Source organism: Carcharodon carcharias, chromosome 1, assembly GCF_017639515.1.
Source record: "Carcharodon carcharias isolate sCarCar2 chromosome 1, sCarCar2.pri, whole genome shotgun sequence".
Lineage (NCBI taxonomy): Eukaryota > Metazoa > Chordata > Chondrichthyes > Lamniformes > Lamnidae > Carcharodon > Carcharodon carcharias.
The window spans coordinates 45342904-45364710 of record NC_054467.1 but is presented as its reverse complement, the minus strand read 5'-3'; the positions used below and the strand labels follow the sequence as shown (position 1 = coordinate 45364710).

At 39.9% G+C, this 21807-nt stretch overlaps 2 protein-coding genes across 3 annotated transcripts in view; one reads left to right on the top strand and one right to left on the bottom strand.

Annotated features, from left to right (window-relative positions):
- Positions 1-21807, bottom strand: part of gtf2e2 (general transcription factor IIE, polypeptide 2, beta) — a 59968-nt gene that overhangs the window by 25335 nt on the left and 12826 nt on the right. For both annotated transcript variants that reach the window (XM_041191115.1, XM_041191119.1), the window contains exons 2-3: positions 21450-21611; positions 2599-2684 (exon numbers count right to left, since the gene is read on the bottom strand). In XM_041191115.1, the coding sequence (XP_041047049.1) occupies positions 2599-2684; positions 21450-21609 (246 nt within the window). In that variant the 5' untranslated portion in view covers positions 21610-21611. The remainder of the gene's footprint in view (positions 1-2598; positions 2685-21449; positions 21612-21807) is intronic.
- On the top strand, positions 10659-11002 carry smim18 (small integral membrane protein 18). The gene has a single exon (XM_041191130.1). It carries the CDS (start codon positions 10659-10661, stop codon positions 10962-10964), a length of 306 nt encoding a protein of 101 aa, XP_041047064.1. The 3' UTR covers positions 10965-11002.

Sequence of the window (21807 nt, the reverse complement as noted above, 5' to 3'; positions counted from 1 at the left end):
AGGTCATGAAGACATGAGGCACTAGAAGAGTTGAGTAAAAGAACAGCTGTTTGCACATGCCAGCCAAACCCTGCCTGTCCTAGACCTGTACTTGCTACTTGTCACAGTCCTATACCTTTATTGTATAACTAGTGTGTTATATCTTGTGTAAAATTCTGATTAAACTCAACATTCCCACCAGATTTGTTGCAGGCAATCATGATTGATCAGATATAATTGATAATAAGTTGTGCTCAAATTAAAATTTCAAAAAATTGTTTTTATTAAAAATTGGTATCACCTTGGCTCATTTTCAATCCAGTGGGACCTCCCAGTGTTCAACAACTTGCTCATGGAGACTGTGGTTGACCGATTTGTCACAATGATTATTAAAGCATACAAGGTTATATCATTGTTTTCCAGGGAATCATTAGTTTTGAGACATTTATCCCTGCATAGGATGACCATACACGTGATATCAAGCTCGTTAAGTTTAACTGTAGAGCCTCCCATGATTGGTGATAAGCTACTAGCGAATATTTCCAGGAATTCTCATCATTTAGTACTCTACCTATTTTAGTCCATCCTCATTTACAACCTTAAGAAACATACATTTTCGAATGGTTCCTTTCACAAAGGAAGTCTTCACCTAATGTTCGAGAAGAACAGAAGGAATGTTAATCTGCAACTGACTATGTTACCTAATACTTAGCAACAAAAGAAAAGTTCCTCAAGTCCTGAGCACACTTGTGTTAAGATAACTGCAATTTAGCAAAAATAAACTCTTTCAAACTTTGAAAAGTAATATCTATAAAACAACAAAGAAAAACTGCTTGAACAGCTAAAGAGGAAAGGGCCCAAAAAATGGAAACTTTTCTGGTGTGTCACAAGGAACAAAATTGCTGCTAACAGGATAACAAATGCCTCCTGCCATCCCCATTCAAAAGTTGCATCGTTGTGATTGCTATATTGCACAAACAGTTAAAGGCAACACAGTTATTTCTTCTCCCCTTTCACCTGTGATTTAGACAATGGTCTACACATTTTTAACTGACTGAATGAGAAAAAACAGTACATTTCCCCAGAAATTTTTTGCCAAGTTAATTTTCCAGAAAAGATTTATCATTGAGCTAATAATTTTTATGTAACACCCTTTTCATACAAGACGTACAATCAAACACAAACAGACAAGAGACAAACGAGGCTATGAGAAGGAATAACCAAAAGTTTTATCAATGAACTGGGCTTTAAGGGGAGAAAAGCGAGTTGGGGAGGCAAAGAGATTTAGCGGGAAATTCCAGAGATCAGGGGTCTATATAATTGAAGACACAGTCACCAATGGTGGTTGGGGGGGGGTGAGGAGGCGGTTTGGCAGGCAAATGGAGTTGGGGGGGTGGTGGGGGGAATGTGCAATAAAGCCTCAGGGCAGGAGAAAGGATTGTAGAACAGTGTTAAGGAAGAGAAGAGATAGGCATGTATGGAAGCTGACAGTGACGAAGACAAAGCAGATAGAAACTAGGGCCTCATGGGACTCCAGTGCTACTACTGGGTGCAAACAGAAGCCATGGCTGGAGATTTTCTAGTTAAAGTTCAATAGGTAAGAGTGCAACCAATCAAGGGTAATCCCATTGAATTGGACAAAGGAAAGGCATTGAAGGTGAATGGTGTGACTATTCATGCAGGACAAAGTGGTAGAATGCACCAGAGTCACACAGAATGCCTTAATGACTTTGATTAGGGCCATTTTAAACCAATGATAGGGACAAAAAAATATGATTGGAATTGCAGGCACGTATTTGGGAGATCACAACACATTTGGCAACTTTAAAGAAAGGGCGCTGGAAATAGGCAAGTAGCTTGAAAGGGTAGAAGGGTTATTAGGGAATTAGTTTTTGAGAAACAGATCAACAATAGCACCTTTTAAAGCAAAAGGAGCAATACCCCATGAAAGGGAACCATTTACAATGTCACCATATGGAGCAAGGAGATAGGAGGGAATCAACAGAGACAGCAAATGATTAATCTTAATGAAGTCGTCCATGGACTTCTTTCGTCCGGTGGGGGTAAAGGTGGGGGGAGTGGGGGAAAGGAGTTTATGATGATAATTTGGTAGTAAAGTAAAGAAGCTAGGGATTATCTTTGGCTCTCTACAATGATCAGCAGTTTTGGTAAAGAAGCATGCAGCCTGTTAGGACTTAAGATCCAGCTGGATCTGGTGATTGATAGCTAAATTAGTTGTGCATTCGATATGATTTAAGTCTGTGTCCCTTAGATGTAAGTGAGTTGAAATGCAAGCCATCCAGGGAGATTAATCAGAGTAAAAGTTTTTGCTGGACAGGGATGTCAAAGGTAGATGTGAGGGAGTGATTTAGCAAATTGACAGTTGCAAAAGCAATATGGCGACTGAGCCAAAGCAGCTGGGATTCAAAGTTCAATTGTAACTAATCTGGAGAAGATTTTTCTTGGAGATGGACACAGAAATTTGGCAGCTGTCAATTAGATTTTGCTTCCACTCCATCTACAAAAATGTGGAAACTTCAAAATATTCATTGCCTATTTTAAGCTAAAATCATGAAAGCTAATTACTAGTCCCAGTAGAAAGATATGAAAGCAAATTACCTTCATGTAGTTTACTATTTTAGCAAGCACTCCAAACTTGTACCCAGCACTCCCTGGAAGTGTTCTATAGGCGAAAGATCCATTTTCTGTAAAAGAACAGGATAGATTATAAAATACTTTTTCAGGAAGTAAAGATACAAAGCAATGCCAAAATTCTTTTATGTTGCTGATTTTTAAATTGAAACAAAAATTCCTGCTGAACTGTCGCATTTGTTTTGTGGTTTAGTTAGTAGTTTTATTGGAGCATTCCAAATTTTTGTTTTAATTCTTTAATGCAATGTGAGCGTTGCTGGCATGGCCAGCATTTGTTGCCTATTCCTAATTGCCCTTGAGAAGGTAGTGGTGAGCCACCTATTTGAACTGCTGCAGTTCAGTAACTACACTCAGTTCCAAGTTTTTGACCCAGTGACAGTGAAGGAACGGCGATATCGTTCCAAGTCAGGATAATATGTGGCTTGGAGGGGAACTTGCTGTTAGTGGTGTTCCCCTGCATTTGCTGCCCTTGTCCTTCTAGGCATTGGAGGTTGCAGGTTTGGAAGGTGCTGCTGAAGGAGCCACGGCAAATTGCCGCATGGCATCTTGTATACGGGACACACGACTGCCATTGTAGGGGGTTGAGGTGCATAGGCTATTAAAATGTTATGAATAGGGACAAAAAATAAACAAATAGGCTAATAATGGAATGCTGACCTTTATATCTAGAGGACTAGAATATAAGTGATTGAATTAATATCTCATCTATGCAAAACCCTAGTTGGACCACACCTGGAATATGGACTGTGGTTCGGGGCACAACCCCTTAAGTAGTATATATCAACCTTGAAAGGAGTAGACTTCTCAGAATAATACCTAGACTCCAGGGATTAAATTATGAGGAGAGATAACATAAACTAGGATTGCATTCTCTGGAAATTAGGAAGTTATAGTACGAATTGACTTGGGGAAATAGAGAGGTAGTATTAATGCTGGTTGGGAAGTCAAGGAGCAATGGGCATAATCTAAAAATTAGAGCCAGGCCTTTCAGGAGTGAAATTAGGCAATATTTCTACACGCCAAAAGTTTGGACCATTCTTCCTGCCACCAGCAATGAATGTTAGATTTAAAATTAACAATTGATCTAAGATTGCTAAGTTTTGGGATATGGGGGAAATGTGGGTATGTGGAGTTAGGTCACAGATCAGCCATGATCTCACTGGTAGAACAGGCATGAGGGACTAAAGGGTCTATTCCTACTCTTGTGCTCAAGAGAAAGGACATTAAGAGTTACAGAATTAGGGTGGGTAGATAGAGTTAGGATACAGATCAGTCATGATCTAATTGGATGTCAGAACAGACTCAGAAAGGCTGAATTGCCTACCACTGTTTACATGAAGGGCAAGGGAGGTGGGATTGGGTGTGGGGAGCGAGAGAAAAATAATCAGAAGACTTTGTTACAACCGCAGCCGATGTTATTTGATGAGCAGGCCAAATTCCAGAAGGAAACGTCTTATTAATCATAACCTTTTTGTATTTTGAAAACGAGGGAAAGAACTACTGATCCCTGAAGCATAGAATCCCAGTAACACTTAAAGGATTTTAAAATTAAAAGATTTATTAACAAGAAGGAGAAAAAAAAGTAGCACGCACGATTAAAGTTACACAATTAAAACAGTTTTACAAAACATTCCCCCCCACCCCATCCAAGGAAAAAACTTGGTCAGAACACACAAGTAAACTAGTTGGCAACAGCTCCCTTACAGAAGGTTAACTTTAAAATCCAGTAATATTATGCAAGGCAATAATTGCTGTCACTTTAGTAAAGGTATACCATACGACTTCTCACTCTCTTCAACTCTGCTGTGGAAATCTAAAAGAAAAGTTCAGAAGCAGACTGCTTTCTGAAAACAAAGATTTCTCTGGCTTGAAAACTCGATGGCTGCTTCAAATTCACAACTTTCACACCTTCTCCCAGCACAGATCTGGTTTCAGGACATCTCCCCCACACAGCTACACCACAAATCAACCAAACATCTTTCTTTCCTTTCATCTTAGATTCCATTGTTCTCAAATACCTCCTTGGAATGAACGTTTCCAAAAATATAAAATTCTTTCAAGTTTTCCTATTGCCTCCACTTTCAAGTCAAATAATATTTAATAACTTTCCCTTGTTTATTTCTGAAACCTTTCTAAGTTGTAACAGTCCCTTGCCACTTCTGAACTCCCTTTTGAAATGTAGCAACTGAAAAGTTAAACCCCTACATATCTTATAATGTACATGTTAAAACCCAATCATGGACACCACCATATTCCTAAAATATTAAAATACAATCCATCTTCACATCATGCCAAAGACTGAGAAATGTAACAGAAGGCAAAAAGACAAACAGAATACAGACAGAAAATAAAAAAGAGATTAGAATGCAAGTGGAAGAGATGGAAGGGGCATAGAGAACAAAAGCAGCATAGATAAGTAGAAAAAGGATAAAGATTACTGACCAGGAGAAAGATATAATTTTTTAAAAACATGCTCACATTGTAAAAATCAATATCAATGAAAATATGCCATTCTTGGCCAATAGCAGACAAGTTCCATCTTCCTGCTTTCCGCAATAGGCTGCAAGGTTTACAGAGCTCATTACAGTATTTCCTGTTACAAGAACATCTTACGGCTCCCCTTGCCATAAAGGTATGTGTTCTCTTTTCTAATTCATGATTTGTTGAGAAGCCAGCAGACAAAAAGTATTACATTTGAATAGAAAGGTATTTAAGGAGTCATTTGTTGAAGCTCCTGTGTCTGCATGAAATCTTGTGAATTGATCCCTAATATCTCAAATTTAATTTAAAAAAAGGCCTGTAGCTCCCTTCCATTTACTGGTAATTCTGAGATGAGTAATTCATTTTTAGTATCAGTGACTGACAGCATTATAACTAAGTGAATAAATGATTGCTACTCGTTTTTGAATTTCTATTGAGAGCAACTACGTGGAACTAAAAGGCTGGCTGGTGGCCTTTAAAAATGACAGTGTGTGTGTGAAATACTGCCGAGTGGGTCCTGCAGCATAATCTGCAAGGCTGCTGAAATGGAAGGGTTCAGATGAACAAAGGCTGCAGACAGAGGTTTGCAGTCGCAAGATGATTGAAGGTGAAATTACACTGCAAGGATTGACATATGAAAATTTAACACATTCTTATATGTCATTTTTGCTATTTTAATAGATGTGTTGATCTATTTAAAATAAATTAGTTAAATGCCTTGAATATCATGTGTTTATGGTTCTTAAAATAAAGACTATTCCCAATTGTGTCAGGATATTCGTTGAGTCAAGTCAATACTCAAGTCAGAGACTGGCACATTTTTGGATACTAAAGGGTTCAAGGAATGTGGGGATAGAGCAGGAAAGTAGCTAAGGTGAAAGATCAGCCATGATCCAACTGAACAAGAGGAGCAGGCTTAGGATGACCTACTCCTGCTTCTATTTCTTGTGTTCTTACATAGGTTTGCAAAAAAAAAACTGCAACACGTGCTTTCCTTAACACATGATGAAAATTTGCTGATATACTTAAGGTATGTAATAAACCTTAACAAACACATGTTAAAGAAATATTTATGGCTTGATGTCTTGTGACTAAGTAAGCTCTCGCTCTAAAGAGGAGTATTAGAAAGAAACATCAATTCAGGTGCCGAATTTTATGGGCCACCCACAGGCAGGAAAGCAGTTTGGTGGACCCATAAAGTAGGGCACTGTGTCATCGGTGGTATGGCCTCCTGCCCACCTACCCTTGCTGCAATTTTACAATTATACAGTGAAGAGATGTTGGAAAAGGATGGCGCAATCAACTGTGTCAAAGGCTGAAGACAGGTAGAAAAGGACAACGAGGGATAGCTTAACTTTGTCACAGTCACATGTCATTTGTGATTGTGATACAGGTTGCTTCGGTACTGTGATACAAGTCACTCAATCTGGATAGGAGGCATCTTAGCTTTCCATGGGAAATAAGGCTAGAAACTGCTGAGGTGCTGGCCATAATCTTTCTGGGTTTTGAGAACGGAATGAGCTGACTAGAGGTGGGATCACAATTTGTGTGGCCTTGGGCGAGAGACAGTAGCAGATAAAGAGATGGTGAAGTGCACTTAAACAGGACAATAATGCTGCTAAAACTTAAATGAGTATGTGGAGTGATATGATTATCTTATCAAGCATGTTCTAAGTGATGATGGGGGTGCACTACAGGATACAAGTGAATCTACAACTGTGCTCACCTTTCCTGGTCTGGTTAGATCATTAAAACACTTCCTACATTGGACAGACATTCTCATCACATTTGTGTTTTTGTGAAAGGGAAATCATGTTTGACTAATTTATTGGAACTCTGTGAGGAAGTAACAAGAAATGTGGATAAAGGGAAACGTGTGGATGTGGTGTACTTCGATTTCCAGAAGGCCTCTGACAAGGTGCCACATCAAAGGTTAATACGCACAATAAGAGCTCATGGTGTTAGGAGTAACATATTAGTATGGGTAGAGGATTTGTTAGCTAACAGGAAGCAGAGGGTGGAGATAATTTTTTTTCTAGGTTGGCAAGATTTAACATTTGGAATGCCACAGGGATTAGTGCTGGGGCCTCATTTACAATTTGAATCAATGACTTGGATGAAAGCACTGAATGTATGGTTGCTAAATTTGCTGACAACACAAAGGTAGGCAGTTTTGAAGAGGACATAAGGTTTCTGCAAAGGGACATGGAAGTGAGTGGGCAAAAACTCGATAGAGTACAACGTGGGAAAATGCAAACTTGTCCAGTTTGGCAGGAAGTATAAAAAAGAGCATATTTATTTAAATGGAGAGAGATCGCAAAACTCTGAGGTAAAGAGGGAGCTGGTTGATCCGGTACATGCATCAGGAAAAGTTAGTATGCAGGTACAACAACTGATTGGGAAGGCAAATGGAATGTTGTCGTTTATTGCAAGGGAAATGGACTATAAAAGTAGGGATATTTTGCTACAGTTGTACAGGGTGTTGATGAGACCACATCTACAGTACTGTTTACAGTTTTGGTCTCATTTAAGAAAGGATATAAAGCATTAGAAGCAGTTCAGAGAAGGTTCATTCGACTGATACCTGGGATGGGGATTATCTTATGAGGAAAGGTTGGATTTGTATCCTTTGGAATTTAGACGATTGTGAGATGATCTTATTGAAACATATAAGACTCTGAGGGGAACGGACAAGGTGGATGCTGAAAGAATGTTTCCTCCTATGCGAGAGACTAGAACTAGGGGGACTCATTTTAAAGTAAGGTGTCTCCCATTTAAGATAGAGATGAGAAATTTTTTCTCTCAGAGGGTAGTGAATCTTTGGAACTCTTCCCCAGAGACCAGTAGAGGCAGAGTCAATGAATATTTTTAAGACAGTGTTAGACAGATTATTGACTAACAAGGGACTCAAAGGTCATTGGGGTAGGTGGAATGTGGAATTGACGCCACAATCAGATCTGCCATGATCTTATTGAATGGCGGAGCCAAGTGGCCGACTCCTGCTCCTAACTTGTAAGTTCATATGTACTACATTGGGACTCAATTTCCAAGGAATATGAGGTCTCCTTATTGTTCCTACCAAAATATAACACTTACCTATATTGAAATTTATTTGTCTGTTCTCTGAGTTTGCAAGTTTAATAATGTTGCATTTTTTTCACATTCTTCAACAATAACACTTCTATAACTATACCACTAACTTTCCTGCTATCAATTCCAGAGTCCAAATCAAATACATTTTGGACAGTGATCCCAGCACTCATCCTGGTGGAACACTTGTCATGCTTTCCCAGTCTTGGTAGCTACCCTGAACTGCTAAGCAATGTTTTTTTTCTCTGTAGACAGCTTGCTAATCATTCTACTATCATTTTTATTCTTTCATGGGATGTGGATACTGCTAGCAAGGCCAGCATTTTTGCCCATCCATAAGGAGTTGAGTGTTGCAAGGCCATTTCAGAGGGCAGTAAGAGCCAATCACATTGCTGTGATCTGGAGTCACGTGTAGGCCAGATCAGGTATGGAAGGCAGATTTCCTCCCCTAAAGGGGATTTTACAACAATCAATGATAATTGTCATGGTCTCCATCACTGAGACTAGCTTTATATTTCAGATTTCCATGGTGGGATCTGAAGCCATGTTTCCAAAGCATTAACCTGGGCCTCTGGATTACTAGTCCAGTGACATTACCACTACACCATCATTGCCCCTTTTCTACTTGTCACAATTCCACGTGCTCGGACTTAAGTGATACTTTAACAAAGGTCCTCTGAAGATCCAAATATATTATATTTACTTACTTGTCTCAAAACAGCTTGCATTTATATAGCCTCTTTCACAACCATTCAACGTCCCTGAGCACTTTACAGCCAATGGTATATTCACTATTGAAACATGGGATACGCAGCAGCCAATTTGCGCACAGCAAACTCCATCAAACAGCAATGGGATAATGACTAGAAAATCTGTGATTTTGATTGAGGGATAATTATTAACCAGGAAACCAGAGATAATACCTCTCTGTTTCTTCAAAATAGTGTCATGGGATCTTTGATACCCACTTGAGCGGGCAGCCAGGGCCTCAGTTTAATATCTCATCCAAAAGACAGGTCCTCCAACAGCACGGTCTCGTACTGCACTGGAGTGTCAGCCTTGATTTTTATGCTGAGGCCCTGAAGTGGGTCAGGATGAGAGTGTTACCATCTGAACCATGGCTGATGAATTCCTTCCAAGAATTCACTGAGACCGGATCAAGCATGATCTTTTCTTTTGAAATGCAAGGTGACTGCTCTATTATATTGTCAGGTCATGTACTTTCCTATCACATCTTTGAAAAAAATTCAATCTTTTACCAACATTAAGTTAATCAATTCATAGTTTCCTGCATGCTCTGCAGAGACAATGGCCACTAGAGTTCGGAAATGCTGAGCTTGATATCAAAAAGCTATTGGCCAGAGGATTCCGAATAAGTGTCATATTGGTCTCAAAATGTTAATTCTGTTTGTCTCTCCACAGATGCTGGCAGACCTCTGAGTTTTCCAGCACTTTGTTTTTATTTCACAGTTCCACACTTGGTCTAATGCTGCCTTTCTGTGAAGCACCTCGGGATTTCAGTTATTTAGTCCATACATTGACCAATACTGTATTGAGCTCTGGAACAGAGTAGGACTGGAGGGACTGAGCAATGGTGGACAGGTTATTGGTGGGAATGCTTCTTGATTGCACTGTTGCCAATTCTATCACTTTGCTAATAACTGAGAGTAGGCTGACAGGATAGACAATTGGCTGGGTTGGGTTTGTCCCATTTCAAATTGGTAGGACATAAATTGAGCAATTTTTCATATCACCAGCTGGACAGCAATATTGTTGCTGTACTGGTAGCTTGGCTACAGGCAAAGCTAGTTCAGGAGCACAGGTTTCAATTGGAATGTTGTTGGGATCCGTAGCCTTTGCTCTGTGCAGTGCACTAAGCCATTTCTTGATAACAGGTGCAGCAAATCGAATTGGCTGAAGACTGCCATTTGTGATGTTGAGGACCTCAGGAGGAAGCCAAAAAAGATCATCCATTTGCACATCTGACTGAAGATAGTTTTGAATGCTTCAGCATGGTCTTTTACACTCAAATGTTAGGCTCTGCCATCCTTGAAGACAGGGACTTTCATGAAGCTGCTACTCCCATTAGTTTAGTTATCCAGCACCATTCGAGATTGGATATGGCAGGACTGTACGACTTTGACCTGATTGTGTGATTGCTTAGCTGTCAAAACTATGCTGCTACTGCTGTTTAGCATCTATATAGCAATTTACCGGGTTAGCACCTCAGTTTCAGGTATGTGCCTGGCATGTTCTTGTACATTTCTCATGGAACTGGGGTTGGTCATCTGGTTTAATGCTCATGAAGGAGTGAGGGATTCACCAGGACATAAAGTTAAAGTTACAGTATACAAATTGCAATAACTGACACTACTGGTAATCCTACTATATTTCTATCCTTTTATAGGTCTGCATTTCTGAACTGTAGAAGAGCTCTGATCATCCAATTTCCAAAAATGGCTGCATGTAACTTTAGTCAAACTTGGTACTTGATCAACAATCCTACATCTATCTATCAAGACATTGAATTTCAAGTTCAGCAGATGCAGCTGTTTCACGATAGCTGGAAGATTGCTTTCTTTCTCGTTTTACTGCTATTTGTTCTCACCATAGTTAGTCTGGTTTTATTAGCATTTCTCCATGAGTTGCTTCCTTGCTGTGTTTGTGCAAAGAACAGAAGTGTAGAAGGCCTGGAAAATGAACATCATGATGCAAGAACTGTGTTGAGTGCCATGAGAAGACATAAAGTTGAAATGGTATAGAAAATAATTCATTACCTATCTATAAAACAAAATAAAACAAGTTCATTGGAAAATTATTACCATCTGATATCAAAAGGAATGAAAAAGTTGTGAACCTGAGCATTAGAACCAGATAAAATAATCAGCATATTAAATTGGATCACAGTCTTACTAGAAAAGGTTAATGGAATTAAAAGTCTCCAAACACAAAGTGGCTTAGAGAAAGAAATTTTTATAGTGAGCCAATTCCAGAATGTCTGAGATTAAAATGGGAGTATTAAGGTATTACACAGAGGATCAAGATCCATTACAATTAAATGCAGTTAGTTGTAAGTGGAGAATGTTCAGAGAACAATAAACACGTAATGGTACCAGTGTGCATGGGGTGGGAGAACATAGCAGTGGTGCCAAAAAAGGCAATGAAGCATCAACATACTTGCACACTGATTGCATGTAGTTACAATGTGGTACTTATGAAACTTGAATTTAGGCACCAGAATTAGCCTCATAAGAGTACAACACACTTTATAAACTTTTACTAGTTTTGCACAGGTCAAGCCTGAGCAGTCAAGATGATATAGCTTCTGACCTGCCCTATAAGAATATTCATAGATATTGTGACGACAATCTAAAGAATAGTGAAATGTAATGGATTGTCAGATTATTAATAGAGTATTAATTAGGTGCTTATCTTGAGTCTACATACTGAAAAAGATTATCCTAAAGACCCACCATTTTTGACAACCACAAAGAGATTCAAACATAACAGAGCATTTGAGTGTTTTAAATTAGGATTAATCATCTCTAAATGCAGAATACTCAGACAGCAGATTCAGATCTGGATGAATATCTGGATCTGTACCTGTTAAAACATGGTGGGGCATCCCTAAGGATAAGAGTTCTGAAGGGAAAGGCAAACACCCTTAATGAGTTGGCTCAGATTCTTAAGACAGACTGTTTACAGGGGTGATGTTTCCTCTGGTGGGGGGGGGGGGGCTAGAACAAAGGGTCACAGTCTCTCAGGATATGGGGTAGGCCATTTAGGACTGAGATGAGGAGAAACTTCTTCACTGAGAGGGTGGTGAGCCTGTGGAATTCTCCACCATAGAAGGCTGTGGAGGCCAAGTCACTGAATATATTTAAAAGGAAATCGATAGATTTATGGACTCTAAAGGTGTGAAGTGAAATGGGGAGAGAGGGCCAGACATGATCATATTGAATGGCTGAGCAGGCCTGAAGGGTCGAATGATCTACTCCTGCTCCTCTTTTTACGTTTCTATGTTTCCATGTTTCAATGTCTCGTTAGTCCACTCTCACGTTCTCTTTTTAATTTCTTGGTTGCCCTTTGCTAAATTCTAAAGGCTTCTGAATCCTCAGATTTACTTCTCTGTTTGGCAACATCAAAACCCTCTTCCTTTGATCTAATGCTATCTTCAGCTCCTCTAGTTAGCCACGTTGAACCACTTCTTTAGTGGGTTTTTTGTGCCTTTAAGGAATGTATAATTGTTGCAAATTATGTATTAATTATTTAAATATTAGCCATTGTTTGTCCACTGTTGTATACAGTAATCAGTTTCCCAATCTACTTTAGCCACCTCGACCCTTACGCCTGCACAGTTTGCTTTGTTTAGATTTAACCAAATTACTTTCAAACTTAATATAAAATTATGGTCACCCTTCCCTAGGCAGCTGTTAACTTCAAGGTTATTCATCAGCCCTTTCTTATTGCGCAAATCTAGATACAAAATAGACTGTTCCCTAGTTCATTCCCCAACATGCTGATCTAGAAACCTTTCATACATTCCATCACCTCATTCTGAACACTATTACTCCAAAGTTGGTTTTCCCAGTCTATATGAAGATTAAAGTGTCCCATGATTATCACATTACTCTTTTACATATGCCTCTAACTTGTTGATTTATAACTACACTAGAACTATTCTTAGGGGGCCTATAAACAACTTTGACCAATTTTTTCTATCTTTGCTGTTTCGTAAATCCATCTGGACTGATTCTACTTCTTGATACTCTGAGCTAATATCCTTTCTCTCTACTGTCTTTATCCCATCCTGCATCAGTGTTATACCTCCTCCTTTTCCAATTTTGTGTATCTTTTCTACAAGTTAAGCATCCTGGAATATTTAGTTCCCAACCTTGATCACTTTACAACCGCATCTCTGTAATGGCTCTCGGATCAAACCTATTAATTTGTACCTGTGCTATTAATCCATCTAATTTATTGTGAATGCTTCACACATTCAGAGCTAGTACCTTTAGCTTCAACATTTTTCCTTATTTTTCATGACTCACCTTCGTTCCTAATACTTAAATACTTTTGTTACTCTAACCCTCCAATTCCTGACTCACTCTGCTTTTTTATTACCCAAAACTCTGCTCTGCTTTAATAGTTCCCTTGTTGCTTTTGAATTTACCCTTCCTCAAACCCTCCCACACCAACCTTTAAAGCCGTCTACTGTTCTAGTTCTTCAATTGCCAGGTCACTGCTCCCAGTCTGCTTTAAGCAGAGCCTGTCCCAAATAAACAGCTCCTTCTTTCCCCAGTACAGGTGCCAGTGACCCATGAAACAAAATCCCTGTCTCCCATATGATTCTTTCAGCCAAACATTTAACCTTCTAATTTGTTTATCCCTATGCCAATTGGCATGTGGTTCAGGTAACAATCCAGAGATTATTACTTTTGAGGTTCTGCTTTACAATTTGGATCCTAATACTTCAAATCTCTCTCAGCAAAGAATAATCCCTAGTTCTGCCTATGTCGTTAGCTCCTAAATGGCCCACAACAATTGGATCTCCCGCTTCAAGTTCTTTTCCAGCTGTGAGATGCCCTTAGCTCTGGCACCGGAGAGGCAACACAACCTTCGGAACTCCTGGTTGCAAATGCAGAAAACAGTATCGGTTCCCCTGACTACAGTATCTCCTATCACTGCCATATTCCTTTTCACTCCCCACACAGAATGGCCTCCCACACTATGGCACCATTACCAGTTTGCTGATACATCCTATGGTTGTCGTTTTCATTCACACAGGCAGCAAGTACCTCGCACCTGTTTGTTAATGTTTGAGTTTCCTTCATCACCACATCCTGGATCCCCATACCTGCCTGACTTACAGTCACACCTTCCTGTCCCTGACCAACTCAAGTTTACTAAGGCTGAAGGGTAATGTAACATTGGGACAGTCAGCACATTAAGTACCTTGAGTAAAAAATGGGTAGGGTTTACTGCAAATGACATGCTCATTAGGAATGTGGATAAATTGCCACACAGGTCCTACAACAGGAGACAGCAGCTAACGAACAGGTCAAGATCCTGATTGGAATAATGCAGATTATGTACCAGTTAGTCCTTGAACAAAATACTGCCAAGTACACCAGCTTATGATACAGGGCATACTGGGGGCAAAGTAAAGATAGTATGGCCAACAAGGCCACAGAAAGCATTTAGCAGAGTTTTATCAAAATGATGTCAAAGAAGGGGAAGCTATAGTTATGAGGGGACTAGAGATACATTGGACTTTAAAAGGTATTTGATAAAGCAGAGACCTGGTAGCAAAACTGAAGCTCATGGGACTAAGCGGCAGTGTGGATATGAAATTAGCTGAAAGATAGAAATTGAAGAGCAGCAGAAAACAGTTGTGTTTCAGATTTGAGGGCCACATTACAGAATCACAGAACTGTTACAGTGCAGAAGGAGGCCATTCAGCTCATCGTGTCGTCTTCACCAGCTCTCCGAAGAAGACCACTGATCTTATATATATTAATGATCTGAACTTGAGTATAGGAGGCATAACTTCAAACCATACAGGCGACATAAAGTTTGGAAATGTAAATAATGAGGGTAGTAATAGGCTTTAGGAGAACATAGTGTTGAAATGAGCATATGTAAGGAATATGAAATTTAATGCAGAAAAATGTGAAACTTTTTAGAAAGAAAATGAAGGGGGGGGCAATATAAACTAAATTAACTATTTTAAAGAGGATACAGGAACAGAGACACGTGGGTCACATAAACTTTGAAGGTGGCAGCACAATCATTGAATTCAATGGGAATCAGGAGGAAAACTTTCCACTGGTTAGAATCATATCTACCATAAAGGCAGATGGTTGTGATTGTTGGAGACCAATTACTTCAGTCCCAGGACATCGCTGCAGGGGTTCCTCAGGCTAGTGTCCTCGGTGCAACCATCTTCAGCTGCTTCATCAATGATCTCCTTTCCACCATAAGGTCACAATGCTTGCTGATGATTGCAGAGTGTTCAATATCACTCACAGCTTCGCAAATATTGAAGTTGTCCATGTTTATATGCTGCAAGACCTGGACAATATTCAGGTTTAGGCTGGTAAGTGCTAAGTAACATTTGTGTCACATTAGTGCCAGGCAATGCACATCTCCAGCAAGAGAGAATCTAATCCTCGCTCTCCTTGATACTCATTGGAAATATCATTGCTGAATCCCTCTCTATCAACATGCTGGAGTTTATAATTGACCAGAAAATTAACTGGACCATTCATAGAAATACAGTGGCTATAAGAGCAGCTCAGAGGCTGGGAATTCTGTGGAGAGTAATTCACCTCCTAACGCCAAAATCTGTTCACCATCTATAAGTTACAAGTCAGGAATGTGATGGAACATTCTCTACTTGTCTGGATTAATGCATCTGCAATACTCAAGAAGCTGGACATCATCCAGGACAAAGCAGCCCGCTTGATCTGCACTCCATTCACCACCTTAAACATTCACACCCTCCACCACCAATGGTGTAGCAGCAGTGTGCACTACATACATGATGCATTGCAGCAATTTACCATACCTCCTTCGAAAGCACCTTCCAAACCACAAACTCTATCACCTAGAAGGACAAAGGCAATGGAGGCATTGGAACACCACCGTCTGAAAGTTCTCCTCTAAGGTATTCACCATCCTGGCTTGGAACTATATCACTGCTCTTTTATTGTTGTTGGATCAAAAGCCTGGAACTCCCTTCCTAACAGCACTGTAGGCATCGCTACATCAGATGGAGTGCAGGGGTTCAAGACGACGGTTCGGCATCACCTTCACAAGGCAATTAGCAATGAGCAACAAATGTTGTTCTTGCTAGTGATGTTCATATCCCATGAAAAAAATTTAAAAAGTTAAAGAAGCTGCTAAAAAAATTATGGGATGGTAGGTTTTGTGGAGACCTAAGGTACAAAAAATCAAGTCATAGTAAATAGCTCTGAAGAAGAGTCATACGGACTTGAAACATTAACTCTTGTTTTTTTCTCCACAGATGCTGTTAGACCTGCTGAGTTTTTCCAGTATTTTCTGTTTTTGTTTCAGATTTCCAGCATCCACAGTATTCTGCTTTTATCTTGGTAAATAAACCATGGTTAGAAGTCAGGTAGAGTGTTGTGTCCAATTTTGGGGACCAGATTTTAAAAGGGATGACAAGACCTTCGTGAATGTGCAGATGAGATTTACAAGAATAGTATCAGGACTGAGGGAATTGAGTTATATGGGCCTGAATTTTTACCTTTGGAGGGTGCACCCAATTGACAGACCTGGGAGAGGTCAGGAAACAGACCGCCAACTGCGATTTCACACTGGCTGGCCAATTAAAGGCCAGCCAACGTGAAATGCGCACCGAGAAACTCAGCGCTGCCAGGGTGAGGGCGGGAAAAGGGCGGGCGATGATGTCACCACGTGAGCGCTGCAAGAAAACTCCGAAGGCTGACAGCTGCCTCAGGGGAAAAAGTTAAAGTAAAAGATTTTAAAAGCTGAAAAAAACTGTCCACACATTATAATCAATCACCTGAAAATATAGCTAATAAAAATGTTGTCCACAGAAATTTATTTTTATTTTATTTCATCACGAAAATTTCATCCTACCCTTGGAGGAGGTTTGATGAAAAATGCAAAGGCCACCTGGCCAATTTATCCATCCGCCAACCGTGAGGTTGGACGGGCAACGAAAATTCAGAGCCAATTGCGCCGTTAATGGGCTTAATTGCCCTCTTAATTGTTGGTGGGTGCGCTTCTGACTTTTGCGCACCCCTGCCAAGCGAAATATCACGAGTGCACAATGGGACACTCGTCTTCTTGCGTGATTTTACACCCAATTGGGTCGGGCGCACGCCCACCTGTGGGGCATAAAATTCTGCCCATGGAGAGACTAGAAAAGAACAAGGGGAGATTTAATAAAGGCATTCAACATTATGATGGGCTTTGATTGTTTGTAAATGTTTCCACTGTCAGGAGAGTTGGTAACTAGAAAGACAGATTTACTAGAATGAAGGATGAGAATTGTTTTTATTCAGCAAGTTATGATCTGGGATGTATTATCAGAAAGAGTGGAGATGCAGATTCAATAATAATTTTCAATAGGGATTTGGATAAATGCTTAATAAAGAAAACCATTGGAAGACTATGAAGATTCTCTATATGGTTAAATAATTCTATATTTGGTCCAGGGCCTTCCACAATGCTGCACAACATTTCTAAGCTGCTTTGGATTAAGTCCAGACCTGATATAAAGCATTGCGGAGCCACTAGAATGGAGCATGCAGGAAAGGGTCAGATGTGGTATGAAGCAGAGTGGTGTTCCAATTGCACTGCAATAAAAGAGGGGGTAAGACCTTGCATAAAGCAGGGCAGAGCTACTGCAGCAGGGCAGAGCTACTGCAGCAGGGCAGAGCTACTGCAGCAGGGCAGAGCTACTGCAGCAGGGCAGAGCTACTGCAGCAGGGCAGAGCTACTGCAGCAGGGCAGAGCTACTGCAGCAGGGCAGAGCTACTGCAGCAGGGCAGAGCTACTGCAGCAGGGCATCATGGAAGAAGTCCAGACTTGAAACAAAGCAGAAAATGCTGGAAATACTCAGCAGGTCTGGCAGCAACAGTGGAGAGAGAAATGGAGTTTATATTTCAGGTCAGTGACGGTTTGTCAGGAGTTTGACACATCCTGATTATTTCAGATTTCCAGCATCCACAGTAATTTAGTCCTGATATAAAGCAGTGTGGAGCTGCAAAGCGTACAGATCTTACTAACAGAAAACAGATTGAAAAATTGATGTCAAAATGACACAATGAGGAGATTGAGGGATTGAAACTCTGTTTAGTTTATTAACACTCTAACGTCAACATTATTGTTGATCAAGAGGTTAATTAAACATAAAATTAATATACAAGAGACAGTGGTAAAAACCAAACTAGCAACTTCAAGTAAGTAAATAGGCCTAATGGGAGAAAATTACTGAATTGAGTAGAAAAAACTAATTCAACATTACATATGATTCAGTTAGCACTAGAGAGGAAGATCTTGTGGCTCAGTGGATAGTGCCCCTGCCTCTGAACCTCTGGGTTCTGTTGAAGGGTCATGAGGACTCGAAACGTCAACTCTTTTCTTCTCCGCCGATGCTGCCAGACCTGCTGAGTTTTTCCAGGTAATTCTGTTTTTGTTTTGGATTTCCAGCATCCGCAGTTTTTTGTTTTTATCTCTGGGTTCAGATCCCACTCTAGGAGTTGTTGGCCATTGAAGAGACTTTCATGACGTGATTCAAACAGTTTGATAATCAGCCTTCTACTCCTTCTAACACTTCCCCAAAGAGGGAAAAAAGTATGCATGAAGTTACAAAATAAGTTAGCACTATTGAGAAATAAGTAAATGCTATGAAAACAATAAATTTAGAATAGAAAATGGCAGCACAGTTACTGTGCTGGGCTAACAGAAAGTGTGATTTTGTGAACAATGAAACTGTCCCGGAAAGGTAAATCTGTAGGACACTGCCTTCAATCCTTGAGCTAGAGTGAGTTAGAGACACACTGACACATAAGGGAGTAATGACAGCCATAACACGTAGCTAGAAATAGGTTAAAAAAAAAGGGAAAGTGTGACTGACAGTAGGGAGAACCAAGTGTAATTGGTGTCGCGAAACTATAATAATTTTCATAATATTATTGTAGCTTATTATAAAGTAGGTTTATGGGTGTGAGCGTGGATGGTTGTGTGTGATTTAATTAGTCAGTTTGGCTGCAAGCTTGAAATTATCAAAAGAAGTTAGGGGTAAAAGGCATTTGAAATGCTAATGAGTAAACATGGACGAGGTCTTAAATGTAGTGTGTGAAGGAAATTTGCATTTTTAGATAAGTAAAAGAGTTATTTGGGTTTCAAAGGCAAGGTAGGATGTTTATAACTAACAAGATAAATAGGGCAAGGTTATTATGTTTATTTTTCCCAAAAGGCACTGATCATATTGGTAACATGACAGATTTTTATATTATGGGAAAAATAAAGTTCCAAAGGCATATGGAACAATAGAATTTACAGATTAAAGAAAGAGAAACAGATATAAAGAGGAATGAAAGGCTACGTTGGAGGCCACGTAAGGTCTAAAAGGAGTGTGTAAAACAGCCTTGCGGAAGCCTCCAGCCACTTTTGCAGAAGTCTATGGTGCCCAGCAACCAAAGGTGGAGGAAAGCCTTTGGAATTCCACTGTCGAGTGGGTGCTGTGGTAAATTTGCTGCTTGCTATTTAAATTTAAAATCTATTTTGGACTGTTGCCTTAAAGGGAGTGTGTAGTTGGGAGTCAGTTTAATTTGGAATTTGTTATATTAAGTAACTAATTTTATGTGCTTGAAATCTTTTCTTTTGTTAATAAATGTTTTAATTTAGTTTTTTTTTAAAAAACTCCAAAGATGTTAATGGACTCATTACTTCCGAATTCAGTGTCCAAACCTTCTTGTAATAAATACAAATTGTAAAACCATTGTGATAGGGTGGCCAAGTTTCCCTTGTGGATTTGGTCAACCTGGCACACATCACCTGCCACGTCATAACACTGGGGAATCGCAGAATCTGGTCCGATGCATGGTGGCAGCAGTGTGTGTCATCTACAAGAGGCATTGCAGCAACTCACCAAGGTGCCTTTGACAGCATCTTCCAAATCTACAATCTCTACCATCTAGAAGGACAAGGGCACCTGCAAGTTCCCCTCCAAGCCACACACCATCTTGACTTGGACCTATAATCGCCGTTTCTTCACTGTTGCTCGGTCAAAATCCTAGAACTCCCTTCCTAAAAGTACTGTGGGTGTTCCTACAACATATGGACTGCAGCGGTTCAAGAAGGCAGCACAACACCACCCTTCTCAAGGGCAATTAGGTATGGATGGCCAATAAATGCTGGCCTAGCCAGCAATGCCCACATCCTATGAACAAAAAAAAATCACACCTCTGACTTGTGTCTTGAGATGGTGGATAGGCTGTGGGCAGTCAAGGAGTGAGTTACAGTATTAATGTGGGTCATCCAGTTAACTTTCTGCTCAATGCTAACCCTTGGATGTTGACAGAGTCAAAATCATGGAACGGTTACAGGAGACAACTCAGCCTATCAAGCTTGTATCAGCTCTCTGCAAGAGCAATTTAAATAGTCTCAATCCCTCATCTTTCTCTCGTAGCTCTGCAATTTCTTTTCCTTCAGGTACTTATGCAACTTTAGAAAGTCACTAATTGAATCTGCCTCCACCACCTTTTCAGGGACTGCATTCCATCTCATTGCTACTTGCTGTGTAAAAATCTTTTTCCTCATGTCGCCATTGTTTCTTTCGCTAATCCCGTTAAATCTGTGTCACCTTGATAAGGATTCAACAATGGCAATATGGTTGAATGTCAAGGGGGAACTGTTAGAACCTCTTTTCTTGGAAATGGTCAATAACTGTGATTTGTGCGGCACAAATATTACTCGCCACATCTCAGCCCAAGCCTGAATGCTGCCCAGGTCCTCCTGCATACAAGTACAGCCCACTTTGTTATCTGAAGAATGGCAAATGGAACTGTGCAATCATTGGCAAACATCCCTGCTTCTGACCTTATGAAGGATGGACACTCAGCATACATTCTGTGCCCTTACTTATCTCAGTGTTTCTTTCAAATGGTGTTCAACAGGGAGGAGTACTGAAGGAGGTTAGTAGGTAGTAATTAGCAAGAAGTTTCCTTAACCATTTTTGACCTGATGGTATGACACTTTATGGAGCCTGGAGACAATGTTGAGGATTCCCAGAGCCATTCCCTCCTAACTGAACACCACTGTGCTGCCACCTCTGGTGGGTATGTCCTGCCAGTGGTACAGGACATACTCTTCTATAACCATTCCTGGGTGATAGCTGAACAATAAAATTGGTCACCAGTGAGATTGCTTTAAATTCTTTCATGGGAATAAAGAAAGATCATTTAAAGTAATCTTAATATCCAATTTGAGTGCTGTATTTGCATAATAACTGAAAATATGCAAAAATAACAAGCCTTGAAACATTGTTTTGGATTTCCAGCATCCGCAGTTTTTTGTTTTTTGAAACATATGAACTTCAGTTCTGGCATTGCAATTCAGTATTTGGCCATTTTATATGTCTTATTAACTATAAGTCCTTTTCACGAAACAGTTAAACGAAACAGTTGAACAAACCTATTGCTCTTTTCAAAATAAATAAATATATATTCATACATAATGCAATTTACCTGAATTTTGTTTTGAGGAACTTCCTTGGTCTGGCTTTAGTTTCTTCTTTTTGGAACTAGAGGAACCTGAAGAGGCAGAGACTTTTCGTTTCTCTACAGCAGGAGTAGAAAGGGCTCGCTTCTTAAACAGCTCCCTTTCTTTCAACAATGCTGGATCCATATCTACAATAGAAAGAATTAAATATTTGTTTGAACGCAAACCCAAAGTAAACATTTCAATTCAAAAGAACACCAACATGAGGATTCCCTGATGGGGGTTTGTATGGCAAGCTTATTCAGTGAGAAACAACAGGCTGCAATTAGGTTCAATTCCCAGTTTGTGTCAAATTAGCTGATCTCAGTCATAGCTCCACAGGGA

What these genes read in the sequence shown, in the direction of transcription:
- smim18 (XM_041191130.1), top strand. Translation starts at nt 10,659, where the DNA reads ATGGCTGCATGTAACTTTAGTCAAACTTGGTACTTGATCAACAATCCT.